General features: G+C 47.9%; 1 protein-coding gene across 1 annotated transcript; it reads right to left on the bottom strand.

Annotated features, from left to right (window-relative positions):
- Positions 1 to 1,671: 1,671 nt before the first annotated feature.
- Positions 1,672 to 15,643, bottom strand: DELE1 (DAP3 binding cell death enhancer 1). The gene is made up of 13 exons (XM_007077926.2): positions 15,388 to 15,643; positions 14,619 to 14,733; positions 14,399 to 14,522; positions 12,283 to 12,430; positions 11,182 to 11,343; positions 10,838 to 10,926; positions 10,640 to 10,736; positions 7,809 to 7,951; positions 6,603 to 6,761; positions 6,409 to 6,501; positions 3,753 to 3,918; positions 2,989 to 3,219; positions 1,672 to 2,250 (listed from the first exon to the last, which is right to left on the bottom strand). Exons 1-12 carry the CDS (start codon positions 15,416 to 15,418, stop codon positions 2,990 to 2,992), a joined length of 1,557 nt encoding a protein of 518 aa, XP_007077988.1. The 5' UTR covers positions 15,419 to 15,643; the 3' UTR covers positions 1,672 to 2,250; position 2,989.
- Positions 15,644 to 22,153: the final 6,510 nt, after the last annotated feature.

The raw sequence follows: 22,153 nt of genomic DNA, 5'->3' as shown, positions 1-22,153 counted from the left end.
ACTCAACAAATATTTAAAGCACTTACTATGTGCTAGGTAGGCTTGGTGCAAGGAACTGGGTGGAAAGGGGGCAATGCATAAAATCACTCATTCCTTCAACAGATATTTACTGAACATTTACTAAGCACCCTGCACTGTATTAGCACTGAAGATATAATGAATCGAACAGCCTTGTCTGTACTGTGTCACGGATCCCTGAAAGCAACATCTCTGGATAAGGGAACTGAGTCAGCACAGCCTCGCACAAAAGTCTCACTGCCAAAGGGCACCAGGTCCTAAAACTTGGGTCACCCTGTACCTAACCCAGGCAGGGGCCACTCCCTTGTCCTCCCCACCTCATATTTCCTTTCAGGGCACTGATGACAAGTCATTAACAATGGAATTGTAATGGCGAAAGCACAGCAGTGCCTGGGTCTGTGGATGAAGGCCCACCCCTTGGGGATGGACGGAGACCGCAGTGACTGAACAGCCAAGGATTTCTGGTCTCTTGACAACATTGCTCTCACGACTCTTCCATCCTGCCTTTCCACAAGGAGAGCTTAAAAATATCCTACCTCCACGTTTAGCACCCCAAATTGAATCAGTACTTAACTTGTAATTACTGAGGGGGAAGGAGAGCTGCATCTGGCCCTCAACACGGGACGCCCGCTGTCCCACGGCTGTCTGAACTGCCACTCCTTCCCCAGAAGGAATCGGTAAGTCAAAATGACAAGAGGAGGGGAGGAGACTGGAGAGTAGGGTCCCACAGGAGGGCAGGAAATGACATTTTACAGAAGTTGCCCCAGGAAGTTTGATCGGCAATCTGTGTGTGGCTGGGCTCTGTGCTCGGCTCAGGCTGGCAAACATGGGGTTAACCAAGTTCTTTACTGCAGGACTTCTTGGAACCTTAAAGATGCTGATGTACACTGTAAATCTATAAAAAAAGGGATGTCTGGTATAGCGTTTCCCAAACTTATTTGACCACAGAAACTTTTTTTTTCTTGCAGAGATTAGTGCATTGTACAGCTTAAAAACCTAACCTTTAACCAATGTGTGTATTGAGCTCCTACTAGCGTGGGCCTTGTGCTAAGTGCTGAGGATACCAGAATACAAAGACAAGGTCCCAGATCCCAAGGAGACATCTGTGGGAGGCAGCCGCATGAGGGGATCAGTGTGGGGGTGGGAAGGCCAGCATGCAGGGCAGCTCTGGAAAGGGAGTAGCAGTCAGGGGAGACACTAAAGTTGAAAGAAGCTTAGGGCCCCCATGACAAGAGGAAAGTGCTAGAAAAGTGTGGCAGGAGCCACTGGAGGTTGGTGAGAGGGGTGGGCAGCAGAGAAGACAACCTCCACCCCCAACTCCTTCCACTGTTGAACTGGCCAAGCTGGGTGATCTTTCATATCTGAACAGTTACTAGAGGGTTTGGTCCCTCCCACTCCCTACCCTCAACCACATCCATGCTATTGAACTTGGGCTAACATCCAGAAGCCAGGGAATAGCTATTCACAGATTCAGTAATTGGAGTCATTAGCGTTGACTCAGAAATCATTTCTTCCTAAGTCTCTCCCTTGGAGAAGCTTTTAAGACCCTTCAAATTGGTTAATGGAGAGTTTAGAGATGAGGTTGGAGCCTCTGCTTTCAGCTCCCCCTGCCCCACCCCCGGCTCTCCCCAACATACTCAAAGGCAAGAGTGATGAGATAATCCAGTATCTATTTTATTAAACTCCCATCCATTTCTGGCACACCCTTCACAAACAAGGATCTCAAAATCTACACTTTCCTGCTCCAAGCCTCCACTTACTCCCTCACATTGGAGAGATGTGACAGTAACACATAAAGCTAGTGTGAACTGGCAAAACAGAGCCCTGAGCCAGGAGTCAGGGGGCCTGGTCTTCTCCTGGCCTGGTGACTCATAAAGCCATACAACCATGGGCAACAGTCTGCCCCATTGGGCCTAAGTGGTCACCAAGGGCCTTTCTGCAGTGAAATGCCCCCCATGAGCTCTGTAGGGTCAAAGGACATACACCAATGCCTTCGGTCAACAACTGAGAACAACAATGTAGTGGGTCAGGTCACTGCTTCATAAGGTGACACGGCCAGGCAAGGTGACATGGCCAGGACCTGGGTCTTTACACACTTTCTTCTTCTTTACTATGCTGGGGCAGATGCTTAAGTTTCTTTGGGAAGTTGTATAGATATCTGGCCTCTGCTTTGGGACTCAAGTTGTAACAGAGAAGCCACAGGCTCCATCTTTAGGGCTGAAGTGAGAAGGTCTGAAAAAGTCAAGCAGACATATTAGGTATGTAGGCAAGAAACTCATTCCTCCCAAATCAGTGATGAAGATGATCCTAACTCCACTGGGGATGAACAAAAGTGAATACGGAAGCCCATCTTGGAAATGGCCTGACTCAGTGCTCCTCAAGTTTTAGCCATTCATGGAACCACCATGGGTGGGACCTGTGCTCCCTTTTATCCAATTTCACAATGTTTTTCTTTAAATGGATCGTTTTTAATATCTGTGAAACTATAATGTGCTAGTCACATTTTTACATTATATATTAAATATACAACTACTAAGATAGAAAATATTAGAGTACCTAAAATCCTCTTATGAACCACCAGAAGCACATACATCAGATGTTGGCAAACATCTGTCATGCAGTCTAAGCCTAAGGAAACTGAGACATGGGAAAGAATATGTAAGTGGTTTACTCAGTCACAGGCTATGGTAAGACTCTGGAACCTTCAGGAGAGTTTTTTATAGGTCACTGAATGAATCCCTTTCGTGCACAGAACCAGAAATAACTATCAATGTTTCCACTGCCCACCTGTGAGGCTACCAACTGGAGGAAAGGTCAAAGTCATTTATTAGCCATGCACTTGAAATTGCTTGAGAACCTCAGCTCTCGCTGGAATGTCCACCTCAGAAAGGGACACTGACACCTATTTTTGTTGCCATCCAACCTGTGCACCCTCCCCACCCCAGCACCAGTAACTATGTCTTATCTTACCTTAGCCAAAACCCAGTCTGACGAGACTCCTTTCCAAAGGGTAGTTGTGTGGGGGAAGAGCTCCCCTGGGACTGGCTCCGAGACGCCCACTTCTACAGAGGAGGCCAAGGTTCCCTGTGCTCGAGGCATGTGGGAGGCGTGAGGCTCCCGCCAGCAGGGTGTTGAGGCTGCAGAGGGAGGGGCTGGAGAAGGACTTCAATCCTTTAACTGCCAAGTCGCTGGGCCCCAGGGCTGTGAGGAGAGGTGAGAGCGACTCTTACTCATACTGTGGGTTCTTACTTTGGAGCAAGGACTTCTTAAAGGGCTTGGTTGCCCCTGGCGTTGGTAACCCCGGCCAGCCCGAGTGACTCAGGAGTGAGCACTCAGAGCCCTCGAAGGGTAATTCAGGGAACTGAGGCAATCTCAGGATACGGTCTCTCCTGAAAAATCCTCAGGGAGGCTACCATTTATTCAACACCTGCTGTATGCCAGGTTGTGCCAAGCCCTCTAGAACCATCTCATTTAATCCTTACAACTGAACAAGTAAGGTACGAGTAGTACCCTCATTTTCAGAAGTGAAGAACCACGCAATTTTCAAAGACATGGAGTCCGAGTTCAGTGACATAGCAGGGTTGTTAAAGCTCAGGTGTGTCTGACTCAAAAAGCTGTGCTCTTACCCATTACTGGGGCAAGAAATGCCAAGGAGACCAAGGACTACTGCCACCCCCTTCTCTGTCACAGGGCACTGAGCTCAGGGAAGGGAACTTGTTGGCTCTGACATGCACCTTTAACCACTACTTCCATGGAAAAGAGGGTCCGCAACCTTTCCTGGGCAGGTTCATTGCCCAGAGCCGCTGACTGCTGGTAACATCTTATAGCCTCTCCCAGATTCCTCTGCACACCAAGGCCCTTCTCATAGCAAATTCCCAAGTGGTATCTGCTCTGTGAGTCCTAAAAGGGAAAATAGACAGCTGTACAGATATGCACACATGCAGGAGAGAAAAACTGAAATGCTAAGGCAAGAGGAAGGTGGGGTAGTCGGGCAAGCTGGGGCTTCATCCATATAGGTCCAGTCCCAGTCCCCCCTGTACCAAGGGATCTCAAGTATGAAAAGCCAGAGGCCCAGAGTGTGCCCAACACAGAGGAGCGGGGGATCCCTCTGCCCAGGGAGATTCGAGTGGCAGTGTGGCAGCCTCTCGCTGAGGCTGATGCTGAAGGCAGACAGAAGTGACGGCCACAGGAACTACCACCCAACTGTGGGGAACCTGGGAGTCAGGCTCCTAGTTAGGCTAGAAGAGCCAGGAGCCAGGGTAGAGGCTAGGCTTCTCAAAGGCCCCAAAAGCCTTTCTGAATCTCTGCCCAGGGGCTGCAAAACATACACTACAGAGAGTGTCCCTCCTTTTAAAGGTTAAAAGTCTAATAATCCCTTTGCCCAAAATGCTGGATCCTCTCTCCTCTCACTGAAAACTATGATCCTTAGAGAGGCATTAGCAGGTAGGACTTAAGAGAACAACCTATATAGCCAGACTGTCTGGGTTCCAATCTTGGCTCTACCACTTACCAGCTACGTAACCTCAGGCATATTATTCTATGCCCCTGTGCCTCAGCGTCCTCGTCTATAAAGTGGGAAATAATAATAACACCCACCTGATTGAATTGTTATGAAAATTATATGCGTTAATACATTAAAGTGCTTACTGTTATTATTACTTTCTTATTATTTTAGTTGCCCTAAAGAGATTTTATTTTTTATTTTATTTTTAAAAATTTTTAACATTTATTTATTTTTGAGACAGAGAGAGACAGAGCATGAACAGGGGAGGGGCAGAGAGAGAGGGAGACACAGAATCTGAAACAGGCTCCAGGCTCTGAGCTGTCAGCACAGAGCCCGACGCGGGGCTCGAACTCACGGACTGTGAGATCATGACCTGAGCTGAAGTCGGACGCTTAACCGACCAAGCCACCCAGGCGCCCCTCCCTAAAGAGATTTTAATCTCTCCCTCTTTACTGGAAAATTATTATATTCAAGCGCCCAACTTAAAAACAAACAAACAAACAAAAAACTCTGTTGATCCCCAACCATGGTCTCATTTCTCTTCTAATTTCCAGAGTCCAATTTCTTGAGAGAGTTTCTGTAACTTGCAGGGCAAAGTCTATGTAATAAATATGGTGGACTCATGACCGTAGACCAGCTCAGAACACAGCGCTGCACATTCCTAAGGCCAAAACAGCCACCCTGCAACACTGCTCAGTACAAACCTACAAAGACACAATTACTCCCGGGGGGTGGGTGTGTGTGTCAGGACTGTGCCCAACACCCTCTGTGCATTTCTCCCAGCGTCCTGACCGAAGTGGACCAAGGTGCCCTCAGGCATGTCTAGCACATGAGACGGTGAAGCACACTCAGCCCGAGATAGAGCTGGGACTCCATCAAGGAAGACAGCACAGAGGCAGTTCTAGTTGGTGACACTGGTCCCCTTCTGAAAGCTACTACAGGTAACAGAGTAAAAACAAAAAAGTATTCTGATGCCCAAGAGTCCAATCAGGTACCACTGTGTTGGCTAGAATACACCGAGAATCAGCAGCCCCAGTGCATGAAAATTCCAGTACATGCACATGGCTTGCTTTAATCCACTACTCCTGATCTTTCAGCATGCAGCGCCCAAAAAAGTCCTGCTCCAGTACATTTCAGGAATACAGCAAACCACAGACGCCTTTTTGGTGATTCACACTGAGGTGAAGCTTTGAGATCACCTGCACTGAAGACACCTGTTTAGCGCAGCATTTCCCAAACCCATCTGACCATGTTTTCCTTCCTATTATAAACACCCCATGAAACTAACACTCTGGGGAACAAACTCACGGTCCTGCAGCCTGGATGCCAAGGCCCCCAGACACCTGCCACCCCTGAAACTGTGCAGTGTCTTCTGACTTCCCCAAACTGCACTGTCCATGAGGGTGCACCTTCCCTGTGCTCAACTGACCAAGCACTCACACACCTGCTACCTCAGTTAGATTTTGATCCTCACAACAACACCCCTGTGAAGCAGTCGACAGGTGAGGCAGTCATTCCATCGCAATTTTCCAGATGAGGAGAACAAGAAGTGACCGGCTCAGGAATATGCTGGTAAGCGTAGCAACTGGCTCCGCAGTGAAACAGGCCCTGCTATGGAGCATGCCGTCATTTCTGTGGTGCAAATACTCCACCCACAGCTGATTTTAAACTACCAACAGCTCTCACAGATTGCTGTCAGCCAACTCCAGGGCCCCATCAGACCTGCTCAAGGGTCACATAGTAAGTCAGCAACAGTTAAGACCTGAAGCTGGCCCAGCGTTCCTGTCAACCCTCTCCTATGCGCAGCAGAGCCTGGTACCAGTTCCAAGATTCCCTCTTTCAGCAGACTCGATCCCCAACATGTCTGGACACTGGCAATCCCATACCCCATTGTTGGCCGCAAGCCAAAGGTATTTCACAGCTCTCTGCTCATCCAGGTATGGCTCCTTGGTGAAAAGCACCCCGAGGAAAGCTTGAGCCTGTGGTTCAGGAGGAAGGAAAAAGGCATTTCCATCACTTTCAGGCCCTGCATACTCCAGGAGCCCAGGAGAGACTCCCCACACCCACCCTGGGCACTCACCTCTCTCAAGCCCGAGTGTGCAGCCTGCTTAAGCATGGACACTGCCCTCTGGCACTCAGGATCCCAAGTGGAGGCTGGGCCTTGCAACAGGCACCTGGCGTAACGGTACTGAGCCAGGCGGTGACCCTGGCTGGCAGCCAGCTGGTAAAAAAGAACTGCCTGGGACAAAGGGAGAGACACCTAGTCAACTGATACCTCTGCAAGCTAGCCTTCTCTTTGAGCGAATTTGTAAAAACTATTTTAATTAAACAATACATCATCATTACAGATTCATCAGAAAATAGATAAGCCAAAATTTCAAAATAGATAAACCAAAAATAGAAACATAAAATCCCCCCCAAATCCTGCCTCCTAAAGATCATTCTCTGTTCACTTTTACTTTACAGCTTTGCAAATTTCTTCCCACATATATGTGTATTTATACATGTACACATATACACGCACATACACATACACACATAAATGTGTGTATGTGTGTGTGTGTGTGTATAGGGAGAAATAGTGAGAGAGAGAGAACATTCACACTTTTGTAACCTGTTTTTTCACTTAACAATACACCATGAATGTCTTTCCCTGCCAGTAAATATAGATCTAGTGCATCATTTTTAAAAAATGTTTATTTACTTATTTTGAGAGACTAGGGCAGGAGCAGCTAGAGAAGGAGAGAGAGAATCCTAGCACAGAGCCTGGTGTGGAGCTCAAACTCAGGAACCATGAGATCATGACCTGAGCCAAAATCAAGAGTCATATGTTCAACCAAATGAGCCACCCAGCTGCCCTTGGTGCATCATTTTTTAAGGCCTACATAGATATTATTAACCAACTTACTATTGAATAACTTTCAAGTTGCTTTCCCCTTTTTTTTTTTTGCCATCATATACAATTCTAAGAAAAGTACATTCTTATATATATATATATATATAACATCTTTGCGTACTTATCCTACATTTTTACAATGAATTAATCCATTCATCAAGGTAAGGTTCTAGGTCCTGAGGATACAGCTGCAAAGAAAAAAGACAAGGTCCCTGGCCTCCTTCTGAATCTAAATTCCTGCAAGTTAGGAGCTTCTGTCTTCTTTTTCCCTCATGGCTGGGAGAGAGAAGGTGAACTCTCCCCAAGCCCTCCTGCCGCTCATTTCTGGAGGTCAACTTTGGGCAGGGCAGCTCAGGAGACAGGCCTGGGGACAAAGAGGAGGTGCAGTACCTTGCCAAGGTCCCTGGGGGTGCCTCTGCCATGCTCATGACACAAGCCCACATTGTACTGTGCTTTGCTGTAGCCACGGTCTGCTGCTTTCTGGAAGTAAGAAAAGGCTGCCGTGTAGTCCCCATTCCTCATGTTCTCTGTCCCTGTAAGAAAGCACAGAGTGTAAACACAACTTCCTCTGTGAACCTCCCCACATCCTTGGCCAGATCCTCATAAGCTGCTTCCTTTCTTTTTTGTGCTAGACACTCAGCATATGTTTCCAGCCTCCGAATATTTCACTGGTTTGCCAGAGACATCAGTGGGTTCTGCCCTCCTATACAACATCCTCCTCTTGGTACCAGCACCCCAGTTTTCCTTGGAGAGCAGCCCTCCTCCCCTCTGCCCAGTGCTATCAATCATTGTGCTATGCTCTTCCCAACCAGTAGGTCCCTCACTCAGGAATCTGAATCCTGATCTGGTTGAGGCAGGAGAGAAAATAGCTTTTGCAGGTTTATTCTGACAGCAAAACTCTGAAGACACTGTCCCTCAGTTACTGCCCCCTGGATCCCCGGACCTTCTCTATTCCTGTCCTGAGATTTGGCAGATCAACAGATCCCAGTAGATTCCTTTTGTGCTTAAGTTAGCCAGAGTGGGCTTAGGCTGCTTGTAATGAACTAGATCGAATTGATAACAGCTGATACTGTTAATCCTGCTTTAGGAGGAAACCGTGAGAGAGAAAGTAAGACAGCTGTGACCTGAACTCAGGTGTGTCCAACAGCAAAACCCACGTTCCGTTTTATCATCCAAACAAATGAGCAAACAGGAAACACAGACGGGGCTGGGCACAGCCAAGTCCCAACTTAAACCTTTGCTCAAGTTGTCTCTCCTCCCTGGGCTATCTTTCTGCCTCCACCATCAGACTTTCTCATTCTGCCTCTGCTCTGGAAGCTTCAGACCACATTCAGGCTTCAAACACTCTTTTGGTTTTTACTCAGGATACAAGCCTTTTTCCATGAACTAAACTGTTTCCAGAGTACAAGCCCTGTCTCCTCAATTAGACTGCAAAATCCTGGAGGCAGAAGCAGAAAAAGAATGTAGAAGAAATAACTTCGCATAGGGTGAAAGCTCTATACAAATGCAAAATATGATGATGGCTTGTGCTCCCTTTGTGTTCTGCCACACTGCTTAGCATTGCTGAATAAATGAATATATGAATGAAGGAATGGGCAAGAAAATCCTCAGAAGAGACTGTCGGCCCATCAAAATCACAAAAAGCTAATGAGGTAGAAGCCAGGTTCCATTCAGCCAGCAGTGAATTAAAGTTACCTCCCTGCTGCCTGAAAATTTGCTGTCCAGGATGCACAGAGCCATCTGTCCTTGAGAAGACTCAAGAGGGCAAAGGATCCCACCCCTGTCCCCACTGTCCACACTGGCTCCTCGATCCATCTCTCTTCTCTGTCCCCTCTGCCTCTAACCTAGACCAAGCCACCATGACGCTTTGCTATGCCATCAGTAACAGCTCCAACCCAGTCTCCTGTTTCCTCTGGCATGCCTGCACTCCACATTTGTCCACACAACAGCCAGAGAAATCTGAAAAAGTACATTAGATCATGTGACTGCCCTCCTCCTCTTCCACTGTAAAACCCTCCAATGGCTTCTGATCTCCCTTAGGAAATCCACACTCCACAGTGGCTCAGAAGGCGTTGCCTGACCTAGCCCCTTCCTCCTTCTCTCACTTCATCTGTTTCTACTCTCCTGGTGATTTCTAAGTTGCAGCCACACTCACCTTTCTTTTATTCCTTTCACAAGCAAAACTCAATACTGCCTCAGGACCTTTGTACTAGCTGTTCCCCCTGTTTGGAAAGCTATTTCTCTATACAGAAACAAGACTGGCTTGTTTTTGTCAGTCAGGTCTTTGCACAGAGTTCTTCCCATCAGTGAGGACTTCCAAATCAAAAGCTGCTCCTTCCCCGAGTCACTGACACATTCCCCTGTTTACAATTCTAACATTTACCATCATCTGAAATTCTTTTTTATTTATTTGGCAATGTTTTATTCTTCTCCCCCTCAATTCACACATCAGCTCCATGACAGTAAGAACTCTGTCTCATGAATCACTGTATCCCTGACACCTAAAATAGGGCCTAGAAAAGGTGAATGCTTAACAGCTTTGTGCTGAAAGAATCCCACCTTCTCATGCATCTGCCCATTACACTCCAACAGATGCTGTTGGCAGTCTGGGTCGCTGCATTAAAAGGCCTGAAACTTAAGCCAAGTCACTGCAGAGAACAGAACAAATGGTGGAGGGGCATCTAGAGTCTCCAGATGTGGTAAGAGTTCCTGTCTGTGCATTTGAGAGCCTGCTCCAGACCATAGGAGTCTCTTCTCACCTAAACGTGTCAGAAAACGTAAGGTATCCTCCCAGATTTATTTTCTGCTTCTTACACAGTAACAGAATGTTCAGGTAAGCACATGGACATTCAGCTAGAGACTACATTTCCCAGGCTCCTCTGTGACCAGGTGTGGTCAGAGGTCTACATCCTGGACATTGATTTGTGCAACTTTCTAGGTGGGGAAGGAGTAGTCCTTTAGCTTTCCCACCTATCCCCTTCCAGAAAGAAAGCTGCAATAGCCAAACAGGACCTTGAGACGGAAGTCAGTTTTAAGAATGGCAGAATCATGAGGATGGGTCCCTGACACCACTGTGCCACCATGCCAGGTCTAGTCTACCTACCCGGGAGAAGATAAATTCTCTCAATTTAAACCACTCCCTGCCCTAACTCTGTTTGACCAACCCCATACCCTTTCCGTTCTCCCATCCGCCTGCCTTGATGCAAGGTCCACCCAGTTACCCAGGAAGTTGAAAGCAATGGAAACACTGAGCTGGAAGAGCTGCTGAATGGAAGTCACAGCCTCCTCGAGGGAAAGAGTTTTTGATTTATCTTGTTCCTGGGGAAGAAATATAAAGACTCATCATGGGAGGGTTCACTCAAACTGCAACCTGCCCAGGGGAATGTGATGAGGGTCTGGAGGCCACATCTGAACCATACCTGCTTTTGTCCGGTGGGCACAGGCTGGGCTGGCTTTGCCCCGGATCTGAAGCTACTGCTGGCATGCAGGAAGCCGAGATCACTAGGGTCTGCAAGGGAAATGGGTGACACCCAGCCAGGGTAAAGGAGAAGGTGTGGTTTCTCCTTTTCTCCCACTGCCCCAGTCTCCCCGGCCCCTCTGGCCAGCACCACCACCAGGAATCAAAATCATTCAAAGGGCCCCAGAAAGCACGGGCCCTCACAGGAATGACAATTTCCTCATCTGGCATAAGCAGCAACAAATGTCCATCTGCCCAGTCCCCACCCCATCTACCTCTGGCTGACTCTAGGTGGTGAAAACATACCTTCTTCAGAGAGACCCTGAAGACCAGATGCCCTCAAGGAGCTGTACGAAGAGAGGTTCTCAGGCCGAGTGGAGGGTTCTTCCTGGCCCAGCCTGGGTTCCCTAAGGCCAGTGTGCCTGGGAGCTGGGCCATCAGGGCTGGGGAGAATGTGCCTCCGGAGTGCTGGAAAGACCCAGTAAGAGTAGTCACATCAGAAGGGGATCAGCTCAGTCTGCTCAGGCTCGACTGAGTGTTCCCTGAGGTTTGGGGGAAGAATGTGGAATTTCCTCCTTCACATACCTCTACCTCCTCCTCCACTTCCTTTGCTGGGGTCAAGAGGGGCCTACATTTATGCTGATCTCCTGTCCTAGGTATAAATGCTTCATTTGCCTGAATTCTTCCAGTGGCAGGGAGGCATCTACCTCACTCACAGTTGTAGCCCCGACACCTGGCACTCTATTTGATAGTAATATTGATAATGATTATAAGCATAAGAACAAGACCTTAAACTAATACTTGCTGGGTACTTACTGTGTGCCAGGCACTGTTCTAACTCGTTGACAGGTATTAACTCATTTAATCCTCCCAAGAGGCCTATGAAGTGGGTTTTACTATTATCCCATCTTATGGATGAAAAGATTGAGGCACGGGGGAGTTAAAAGTGACTTGTTCAGGGACACAAGACTAGTATGCACCAGCTATGGGGCCTGAACCCTGACACTAACTCCAGGGCCTTAACCCCTGGGCTGTATCGCCTGTGTACCATGGTACATAGTAGTTATTCAATGAAGATTCACTTAGTAATGAATGACTGACCAGAGAATGACCTGAAGGGTCATGGGTGAAGGGTAAGCAGGAAGCCACACCCAAGATCTAAAGCAGCCTCGATCCCTGTGGGGCTCCCTTCATGGAAGGGGAGGGGAGGACATGGGAAGACACTGAGGGGCAGGGGTGGTCCACACCCTGGGTGGGTAGAACTTCCTCACATTCCCCTTCCTCTGACTTCAGATAGGAAAGGCAAGGAGCTGCTGATGGCTCTTTTCCTGAGGTGTGTCCAGAGATGCTTCCTGGCCTAGAAAAACTCCCAGCCTAGCCCTCCTGTCCCTGGGACTGAAAACTCACAGGAGCGCGGATGCCACAAGGGAGATGAGAGGAAACAGTCCAGGGGTCTGCGCCAAGAGCAGTGCTCTGCTTGTCGAGGTCCTGCTGGCAGGGACGACTGGAAGTGGATCTGCCTTGCCAGTTGCAGGGCCAGCACGGCCAGAGTGCCCTGGGAAAGACAGCACACTGGGGACCCAGCTTTGCACCAGTTACCTCCTTCAGTCTCACCCTTCAGCTCAAACGCCACTTCCTTGGGAAGCCTTTCCTGACTCCTGGCTGAGGCCAACTAATACCCTCCTGGTGCCCAAACTTGCCTGGTAGAGCCCTGATCACACTGGTACTTAAGTAATCACCTCGACAATTATTTGGCTAAGGTCTGTCTCTCCTGTTAGTCTCTAAGCACCATGAGGACAGGAATCATGTCTGTTTTGTTCACCCACGTATCCCTGGAGCCTAGGAGAACGCTAAGATGTAGCACTAATAAATACACACATGTATTTATTACATGCATAAGGAGTGAATGAATAAATAAAGTTTAAGCAGGCAAAAAGATAATGTGGTAAGCTGGGGCTTGGCCACAAATGCAGTGACAGGTCAGGGCTCACCATCAAGTTCATTGTCTTTCTCTGGCCTGAGGCACAACTCTTCCTTTCTCTCTGACCAAGCCACCCCACCACAGACACATTCACACATACAGGCTTGTTGAAGGTATCTCTTCTCTGACAGGTGTGTGGAAAACCTAAGCTAGCTCCTAGCTCAGAGACTGCTTGGTTTTCCCTGCCCCTTCCTGTCCACACCCAAATACCTGTTTATTACAACAGGCGCTGGGTACACTGGGAAAGATGATAGTCACGTCTCTGTCCTTATGGACTTTATATCTTCACTGAGGGAGAAAGACAAAATTCACGTACACAGAGAAATAAATATAATAACAACAAATTATGCTAAATGTAAAAAAAAAAAAAAAGAAAGAAAGAAATCAGAGGAGTTTACACAGAGCATAAGAGGGAGGTCTGACAAAATAGGGCATTAAGGATAGCCTCTCTGTAGGCGTGATGTGTGAGCTGAGGCCAGAAGGAAGAGAAGGTGCCAGCATGTAAATAACAGAGACGTGTATCCAGAATACTGCGACAGCTCGTACCCTTTCACAAGGGCAACAGTGACACAGCTGAGGGACAGCATCAGGACCCCCAGAATCCAAGCCCAGATTCTAGAAGGACTCACTGTAGAATAGCTCTAGGGCTCAGATCTTTGACAAAATGAGAAAATGCTCCCCTCTCCAAAGTATGTTATACCCCTAGTCCACAGCACCAGAGAGAAGTGGCCCTACCATGGAGACATCCCAGGCTCCATTCCGCTGATGACACCAATTTACAGATAAGACAACTGATGCTCCGGGGAAGTCAAGTCTTGCCTAAAGCACACAGCATGAAAGTGACAGGGAGGAGATGTGACAGAAATGAGACTGATGTGTGCAGAACCTGGATGACAAAGATTCTGCCTTCTTGGACCTAATGTTCACTACTCAGCACCTAACTTTATACATCAGAGTCAACAAATATTTATTGTTCTGTACTGGGATCTGTAGTAGGTGCTTTTACAAAGCCACACTAAGTATAGCAACCAAGCTGTAGAGCATGGTAGCTAAGAGCATGAGCTCCAGAATAAAACCTGGTTTCTCTACTTAAGAGCTGTATGGCCTTAAGCATGTTACCTAAAGGTCCAGAGCCTGAGTTCCCTTATCTATAAAACAGAGATTATATTTCCCTCGCAAGATTTTTACAAGGATTAAACAAGATAACGCATACATAATATTCTACATTAATATATAACATGTTAGCTATTTAGTATTATTCATTGATAACATCTACCCTTGTTCTCGGCTGTGTCACAAGTGCCTAACAAAAATGCCTGGCTCAGAGAAGGTGTTAAATAAATGTTTACTGAATGAAAGGAGAAATAGGACTGAGGGGAAGAGGAGCCGCAATATCTCCCCCAAATATGCCCCAATGACATGGGTTACTCACATTTTGAGTGTGGGGACAATGATGTCCTAGCTCTTGTTTCTAGGCTTTATTACCATGCAGGATCATTCTCATCCACACAGAAGGTCAAGGACGGAGCTGGGAAGCCTTACCCATGATATGGCATCCCACAAGGTGTTTGGGGAGACACGGGCAGACATCCACTGGAAGGCATCCTTCCATCCATGAGACCTTGGGCCCCTGTTCGTGCCTGGGCCTGGGCCATGGGGGCCTGACCTAGATGAGGCAAGAAAAGCTATCAAGTTATATATCCCAAGTGGAAGGAGTGGGGGGTAAGGGGAAGGGATGGGTGACGGAATGGTAATATCTCACCTGTCAAAGCTGGGGACAGGGACCAGCAGAGTGGAGGAGGCAGCCTGAGGCTCATTTGGGTTGGTAGACTTTGGAGTCAGCCCCCGGAAGCCGGGTCCCAGCAGACGGGGAAGAACTATGTATAATAACAAAGATCAACCATCTCAACATGAACGGCCCCACCAATCTTCCCTCTGTTCCTTGACAGAGCCCCACTCCTGGAACCCAGGAATCACTGGCATCTGCCACTGCGTCAGTTCTTAAACAAGGACATAAGTGGGAATCTTTTGCCTAGTACAGTTTCTGAGGTGCCACCCAGGCCAATAAACCAGGATCATCCAGGGCATATTCTGAAAATGCTCCCCGGGTGACTCTGATGTCCTCCCAGGGCTGACAACCACCATTATGAAATTACCAGACATTCCTACGCAAACTCTCGCTCAATGTTTGGAGCGCCCTGACTCTAAATCCTGCCTCTTTTCATTGGTTCCGCACTCCATTGGCCACTACCCACCTTTCACGAATTCGGAACACCAGCCACTTGACCCCTCCCCCTTTAGATAGCCCCACCCATCTCGGTGGTCCTAAGCTCCACCCTCTTCCCCACGAGCCCCACTCACACCTCAAATTCTAGCAGCCCCCGACCAGCGGGCGTAGCCCCGCCCCTGTGGGCCCCGCCTTTCCTCAGCTTTAACCCGGCCCGCTCGGGCTTCGGCTCAGTCCTCCGGCCAGCCCTTCTCCAGCTCGGAGTTTCAGCTGCTTCTCGACACGCGGCTCCGACGCCCCCTACCTCTGCCCAGGAGTCCCGGGAGGCGCCACATGTCGTCGCCAACAGCATAGAGAGCTCGCAGTCCAAAGAGCGAGGCCAGACCTACAGGCGGCGGCTAGAGAGGCCGCTGTCGCGCCCTCCGAACGGCCGAGTCCCGAGGAAGCTTCCAGCCAGCCAATTAGAAAGGAGCCTAGCCGGAAGACCGGCGCTGCGCGAAAGGAAGTGGGGGCTGGCGGGGAGGTGAACTGCGGCAAGGGCATGGACGTGGGCCCGGCCTACCCTGGAAGAGGCGTCGCTTGCCGCCCGCAAGGGAGTGGGGAGAACCCTCAGCGGTGGGGGGGTGGGGGTGGGGTCGCAGGTGGCGAAGCTGAACCGAGTCGGAAACTGGACTGTGGAGAGGCGGGGCTAAGGGCGGCCTCGGTAGCGCGGGACGACCTTGCAGACACCGTGGAGACGCGAAAAGGGGAATAGTGTACCCCAGCCCCGCGCCTGGACGAGGCGGTAGTAAGCAGGGCCAGTGGGCGGAGAGGAACGCTAGGGTCTAACGAGAGAGGCCCGTAGTCCGCGCTTTTCCAGTCCAAGGCCCTCGACTAGGAGATTCGGGCTGGGACCGACGGGGTAGACGTTAAAAAACTGTGCAGGCAGCGTTGTGATTCCGGGGTTCTAGCTCTGGCTCATCTTGTGTGTACCGTGCAGCCACCGGACGACCTTTTCCCCTTTCTGGGCCTCAGCTTGCGCCATGATAGGATCAGATAGATGGAGGGATCTCGAGTAGTCCTTCCTGGCTCTACGGGAACAACTTGAGTTGCTTTCGAAATACCTGAGACCGACCCCCCACCCACCCCCCAACACCTGTTAATCAGAGCCCTCATGCTCAGACCCAGCCAGTGTTATCTATGCGTTCTTTTGTGTGGAAGAGAATGGTTCTTTCACCAAATGTGAATATATGAAATAAAGGACTTCAAGTTCAAATCTAAGGTTCTTAGACATCCTTCCTCCTTCTTTCCCCCAGGTACATGGCTTCTGGTTGGGAAGAAGTCTACACCTGGGCTAACAGCTTACTGGGGTCACCTTTTAGACCTGGTTTTGTGATAGGACAGTTGTATTTGTTCACCAGTTTTTGAGCCATGTGGCAGTCCCCATCGTAGAATCTGAGAAGACAGATGAGTAAAGAGTATTTGTGGCCTCAAGGAACACTTGGTCCAGTGTTTTAAGAATGGCCTCTGGAGTTCCACAATTGCTTTGAATAATAGCTTTCTTACTTCCTAGCTATGTGTTCTATAGCAGTTAACAACCTTAAGCCTCAGGTTCTTCATCTATAAAATAGGAGGAAAAAATACCTCATGAAATTGTTGTGAGGATTAAATAATGCATTTAAATGGTTAGCAGAGCCCCTAGCACATAGGAAGAGCCTAATAAATATAAGTTGCTATTAATTGCAGTGGCAGAGGAGGTGAGTAGGGAAAAACAATAGATCTGTTGCAATAGAATCGTGAATACTGGGTTATGGGATACTGAGGAAAGATTCAAAAAAGTCATTGCATTTGAGCTGCATCTTTACATATGAGAGTTTCCTAGGTGGAGAAGGGAGAAAGCCATTGCAAGCAGAAAAAAACAATAAATAAAGGCCTAGGAGTACAAATACTGGGAAACTGTGTTCAGAGATACCCTTGCTTTGGGATTTGGGGCAGGCACCTTTCACATTCCTTGTGTTGCTGCCCCAAAATAGCTGATTTGGGTCTGTTCTTTCTCCCTGGACTTCTGCACCTTTCTTCCTGCCAGCTTGTCTGCAGTTGTTTTCATGCCCTGAGGCTCGGCCACATCCAGCTCTTCAGTGAATACTCCCCAACTGTTGGAGCCCTCACTGCTCTCCGCTTTTCCCAATTCCTTAGCACTTAATTTCTTGCCACACAAATTAGCAGTAATTATATGTTGTCCTGTTATTTAATTGTCTCATTTGTGTAAGTCTAGTCTCCCCAGTTCTTTCCCCCGGGGCAGGGATGGCATTTTCCCATTTTGTGTCCCGCATAGAGCTTGACACAAACTGTCAAACCATGTCTGTTGACTGGACACCTTGTGCTGATGATAGTTACAGACAAGAGCACCAGACCCCAATCAGGGACTTACTGATTTGGGTAGGAACGTATTCATTCCATATACAAACATTGAAGGGCCCTTCATGTTTGAAGCTGGTTGAAAAATTGTGAAGATGAGGTGTCTGTTTCCACGTGTAAAATGACATTATGACATCTGTTGTCCCTAGAAATCTAAACAACTAACCACTGTGTAGATGGCAAGGGCAGCTGAAGTCTCACTGGCGCAGCAGATCACCTGTTCAGTGTTGCCCAGAGGAGCCCCATCAGAATGACAACTTTGTTCCCGTGCCTTTGGCTTTGCTAAAACCATTGGCCATTCTCTTCTTCAGCTCCCAGGGTTGCTCCCCGTTGTTGGCTTGTGGCCCAGTCAATTTGACCCAGTCCTTCTACAGAGATAAGCTGTCTAACTTAACATCAGGAACCTACTGCCAGATAGCCACTTCATTACCTTTTGTTCATGACACTGTATACTCATCACAGCCAGTGTTCCAGACATTTTTTGTTGTTGAGTCTCAGTTTACATTAATCAAATATTTTCGTGCTTATTCTGTGCTAGAGAATGTCCCGGTATATAACAATTTTTAAAAAATGGATGTGGTCCCTGCCTTCACAGAGAAAATAGTCTAGCAGGGCAGACACACTCAGTAGACAAATAAAATACCGAATGGTGTCTTGGTACAGCATACAAATTCTCTGAAATTTAGTGGCTTAAAACAATTATCTCTCACAGTTCTGTGAGTTGACTGGGCTCAGCTGGGCAATTCTGCTGGTCTCACTTCAGGTCTCTCGTGAGGTGGCAGTCACACGGCACCTGAGCTGCAGCTGGAGTCCTATGAAGGCTCAACCAGGACACTGGAACAGCTGAGCCTCTTTCCTTCTCCATGTAGTCTCAGGGCCGTCCCAACTGAGTAGCTGAACTTAAATGGTGGCTCAGAGCTTCTGAATGTACAAAGTGTAAGCTGCCAGGCTTCTTGAGTTTTAGACCTGGAACCTGCACCTATACCCTGTTGGCTAAAGCAGTTCATAGAGTCAGCCCACAATCAGTGCAGAGGGGAAGACAAATGTTAGGAAGTGTGGTTTTTTGGAGACCAGCAAGAGCTTTAGTGGGGAGAGTACAGGTGCTATGAGAACACCTAGGTACGGAAGCTGGGAAGACTTCCTGGAAGCAATGACATCTTAACTGATGAGCCTGAATGATGAGGTCTGGGATCTAGCGAGATGAAAAAGGGAAAGGGCAACAGTTCAGGCAGGGAAAATTGCTGGTGCAAAGTCTCAGAGAGGCAAAGAGAGCACAACTTAAGATCAGTGTGGCTGTAGCTGGGTGGGGAGTGGGACAGTGGTGGGGAAGTAGGCGAGGGGGTGGTATGGGATAGGGATAGCCCTTTAATCTGGAGAGATAAATAGCCTGATCATAACGTCTAGTAAGCCCCCCTCCCTGAAGATGTCTGGACTCTGTCCTGAGGGCATGGGACACCAAGGAAGGAAGCAAGGGCATGATCAGACCACAGAGCTCCTAAAGAGGCTACCAGCTACTGTGTGGGGAATGGATTAGAGGAGTTAAATTCTCATTTGCATCCAGACCCATCCAGTGACCTCACCTGTCACCAAGAAGACTGAGTCATCACCTCAGCACTAACATTAGTTCTTGTTGCTTTTTATTAGTGGGAATGTTTTTTAAGATTTAAAAAAAATTTTCTTAACATTTATTTACTTTTTAGAGAGAGAAAGTATGCACGCGAGCATGAGTGGGGAGAGACAGAGAGAGGGAGACAGAGGATCTGAAGTGGGCTCCATGCTGTGAGTGCAGACCCCAATGCGGGCCTTGATCTCACAACCGTGGGATCATGACCTGAGCTGAAATCTAGAGTTGGCTGTCCAACCGACTGAGCCACCCAGGCGCCCTTAAGATTTATTTTTAAGTAATCTCTACACTCAATGTGGGGCTTGAACTCATAACCTCAAGATCAAGTGTCACATGCTCTACTGACTGAGCCAGCCAGGTACCCCTATTAGTGGAAATTTTTATTAGAAATGCCAGGTCCTTTGTACAAGTTTTTTGTTTTTATTTTAAAATGAACATGTCAAAGGAAATCTTCTACCTGGTAGAATTTGGACATAAGGTTGGCCAGGTGATCAAACAATTTGTGCTTAAGTGTAAAGTGTGTTAAGGAAGAGCTTGCCTGCCAAGGAGAGGGAGCAGGCCAGATTCAGTGGATTTTACCCCTCAGTTAAGTAATGGTCAGTTAAAAGAGCCCCTATTCTAGGAAAAAGTCAAACAGTACTAAAAGGCTTAAAAAAATTATAAAATCTTTTCCCTCACTCCTCATCTCTAAGATGGGAATGACAATTGTAGGCTTCTCGTGAGATAACGGTATATAAATTGCCTGGCACATGGTCAATAAAAGGTGATGAAGAAGGTTCTAACTTGAGAGCTGCTGTGAGTACAGCTGTGGATGTTTAGTTGCACACTAGACAAATAAATGTAAGGCATGAATAGGAGTTAGAGGAAATGACAAGAACATAGACTCATTTGGAGAGGTCTGTCTCTTCCCTTTGTTCTAAGGCCAAACTCTGCTCTGAGTCCCATTCTCTTCCTGCCTCTTCTAGAACCTTGTCACTATAATTAACCTGACCCTCATGACAAAGCATATGTGTCTCTACTGGTTATTTTCTTTGAGCCTATGAAATATACAAGCGCCTTTCCTATCTTGGGAGGAAAATCCTTCATTTGATCCTCCTGCCCTTTTCAGCTACCATTCTGTTTCATTCTCTCTACTGCCAGATTTCTTAATTAAGTAGCACACACACTGCTTCCTATAACTTCACGACTCCTTTGCTTTTCAGTTTTGTCTCCCAGCTTCCATCGCTGTTCTTCTGACACAGCTGTCAGTGCGGTCGTCAAAGACCACCTCATTAACCACCAATGGGCCTTTGCTCAATCAATCTCCTTGGCCCAGAGCACTTGACTCAGTGGACTGTCCACTCCTTAATTCTCACATACAAAACCACCTCATCATCCCACTTCCTTATTTCTGTCAATTGTATCATTTCCCCAAGCCATTCAGGAAAGAAACCTTGAACTCAGGGTTGGCTCAACTCCCTTCTCTGCCCTCCCCCACATAAGTTTTGACTTTTACTGCCAGTATTAGAAATTCATTAAGATAGTTTTTGGGAAAAATTTGATCAGGATATGGAGGAGCGGAGGGACATTTAATGGACCCTAAAGACAGGATATAGTTGGAATCCAGGAAAGACCAGGACTGTAGACTTAGGAGTCGATGAAGTGAGCCTTCTCTCTCTAGCTTTCTTTCTGGAATTCTCATGATCTTCACAGACACCCCAAAGGTGCTAGATACTCCCACACCTACTTAGTCCCCAGGGCCCATCAAAAATCACCATCTTTTGCATCAGGCCCTTGAATCTGTCTTCTCCCCAGCTTCCCTTCTACTGCATTTCCTGTGTTGGTTTACCTTCTGATCATTCTGTGTCTGCCATTGCCTCTTCCTCCTCCTGTCCCTGAGTCCCAAGCATTGCCCATGTTTCAGTTCTCTGTCCAATGCCCTTTTCTTGAACTCTCTTCTGTGTTGTTGACTCCTAAAGGAGAGGAGACTCTAGGGGCGCAGGGGTGGCTCAGTTGGTTGAGCATCTGACTCTTGGTTTCGGCTCAGTTCATGTTCTCATGTTTCATGAGATAGAGCCCTCCATTGGGCTGCAAAAAGACAGTGCAGAGCCTGCTTGGGATTCTCTCTCTCTCCCTCTTTCTCTGCCCCTACCCACCTCGTGCACGCACACGCGTGTGTACACGTGCCCACATGTGCACGTGTGTGCACTCTCTCAAAATAAATAAATAAACTTTATATTTAAAAAAAAAAAAGGAGGGGCGCCTGGGTGGCGCAGTCGGTTAAGCGTCCGACTTCAGCCAGGTCACGATCTCGCGGTCCGTGAGTTCGAGCCCCGCGTCAGGCTCTGGGCTGATGGCTCGGAGCCTGGAGCCTGTTTCCGATTCTGTGTCTCCCTCTCTCTCTGCCCCTCCCCCGTTCATGCTCTGTCTCTCTCTGTCCCAAAAATAAATAAAAAAAAAAAAAAAAAAAAAACCGTTGAAAAAAAAAAAAAAAAGGAGAAGAGAGTGGTTAAGAGTTTGGATTCCAGAGTCCTAGTGGCCTGCGTTTGAATCTCCCACCATTTTCTAGCTGTGTGAACTTGGGAAAGTGACTTGAATTTTTTGAGCCTAAATTCCTCATCTGTGAAATGGGGATACGGGGATAGTACCGGTACCTTCCTGACAGGGTTGATGTGAGGATTCACTGAGCCATCACATGTAAAGTGCTTAGTTAGCATAGCACCTGGCACACAGAAAGAACTCAATAAATGGCAACAATTATTAGGCTTAGCCTTAGCCTTGTTCTTTTTCCTGAGTTCTAGCCTGACATCATCTGCTAGACTTTTTCCATTAGATGTCCTGCTGTGACCTCAGATCCACCTGTCAGAATTCTCTGGATACTGCTGGAAGATGCAGATTTCTGAGAGCTGGAGGGTGGAGGGGACCTGAACAAAGAAAGGTGGTCTCATCGAGTCTTTGAAGGAACCCCCACCTAACCTCAGTCAGGCCTCAGCAGAGAAGACTCTGAACAGTTTCCCTGTAAGCCTTCAGACCCTTTGCCAGCTGACTCTTGGAATCTAGGAGAGCAGGC

Source organism: Panthera tigris, chromosome A1 (genome assembly GCF_018350195.1).
Source record: "Panthera tigris isolate Pti1 chromosome A1, P.tigris_Pti1_mat1.1, whole genome shotgun sequence".
In the NCBI taxonomy this organism is placed as follows: domain Eukaryota; kingdom Metazoa; phylum Chordata; class Mammalia; order Carnivora; family Felidae; genus Panthera; species Panthera tigris.
Note: the sequence above shows the minus strand (reverse complement) of the source record. Positions and strands in the feature narration are given on the sequence as shown.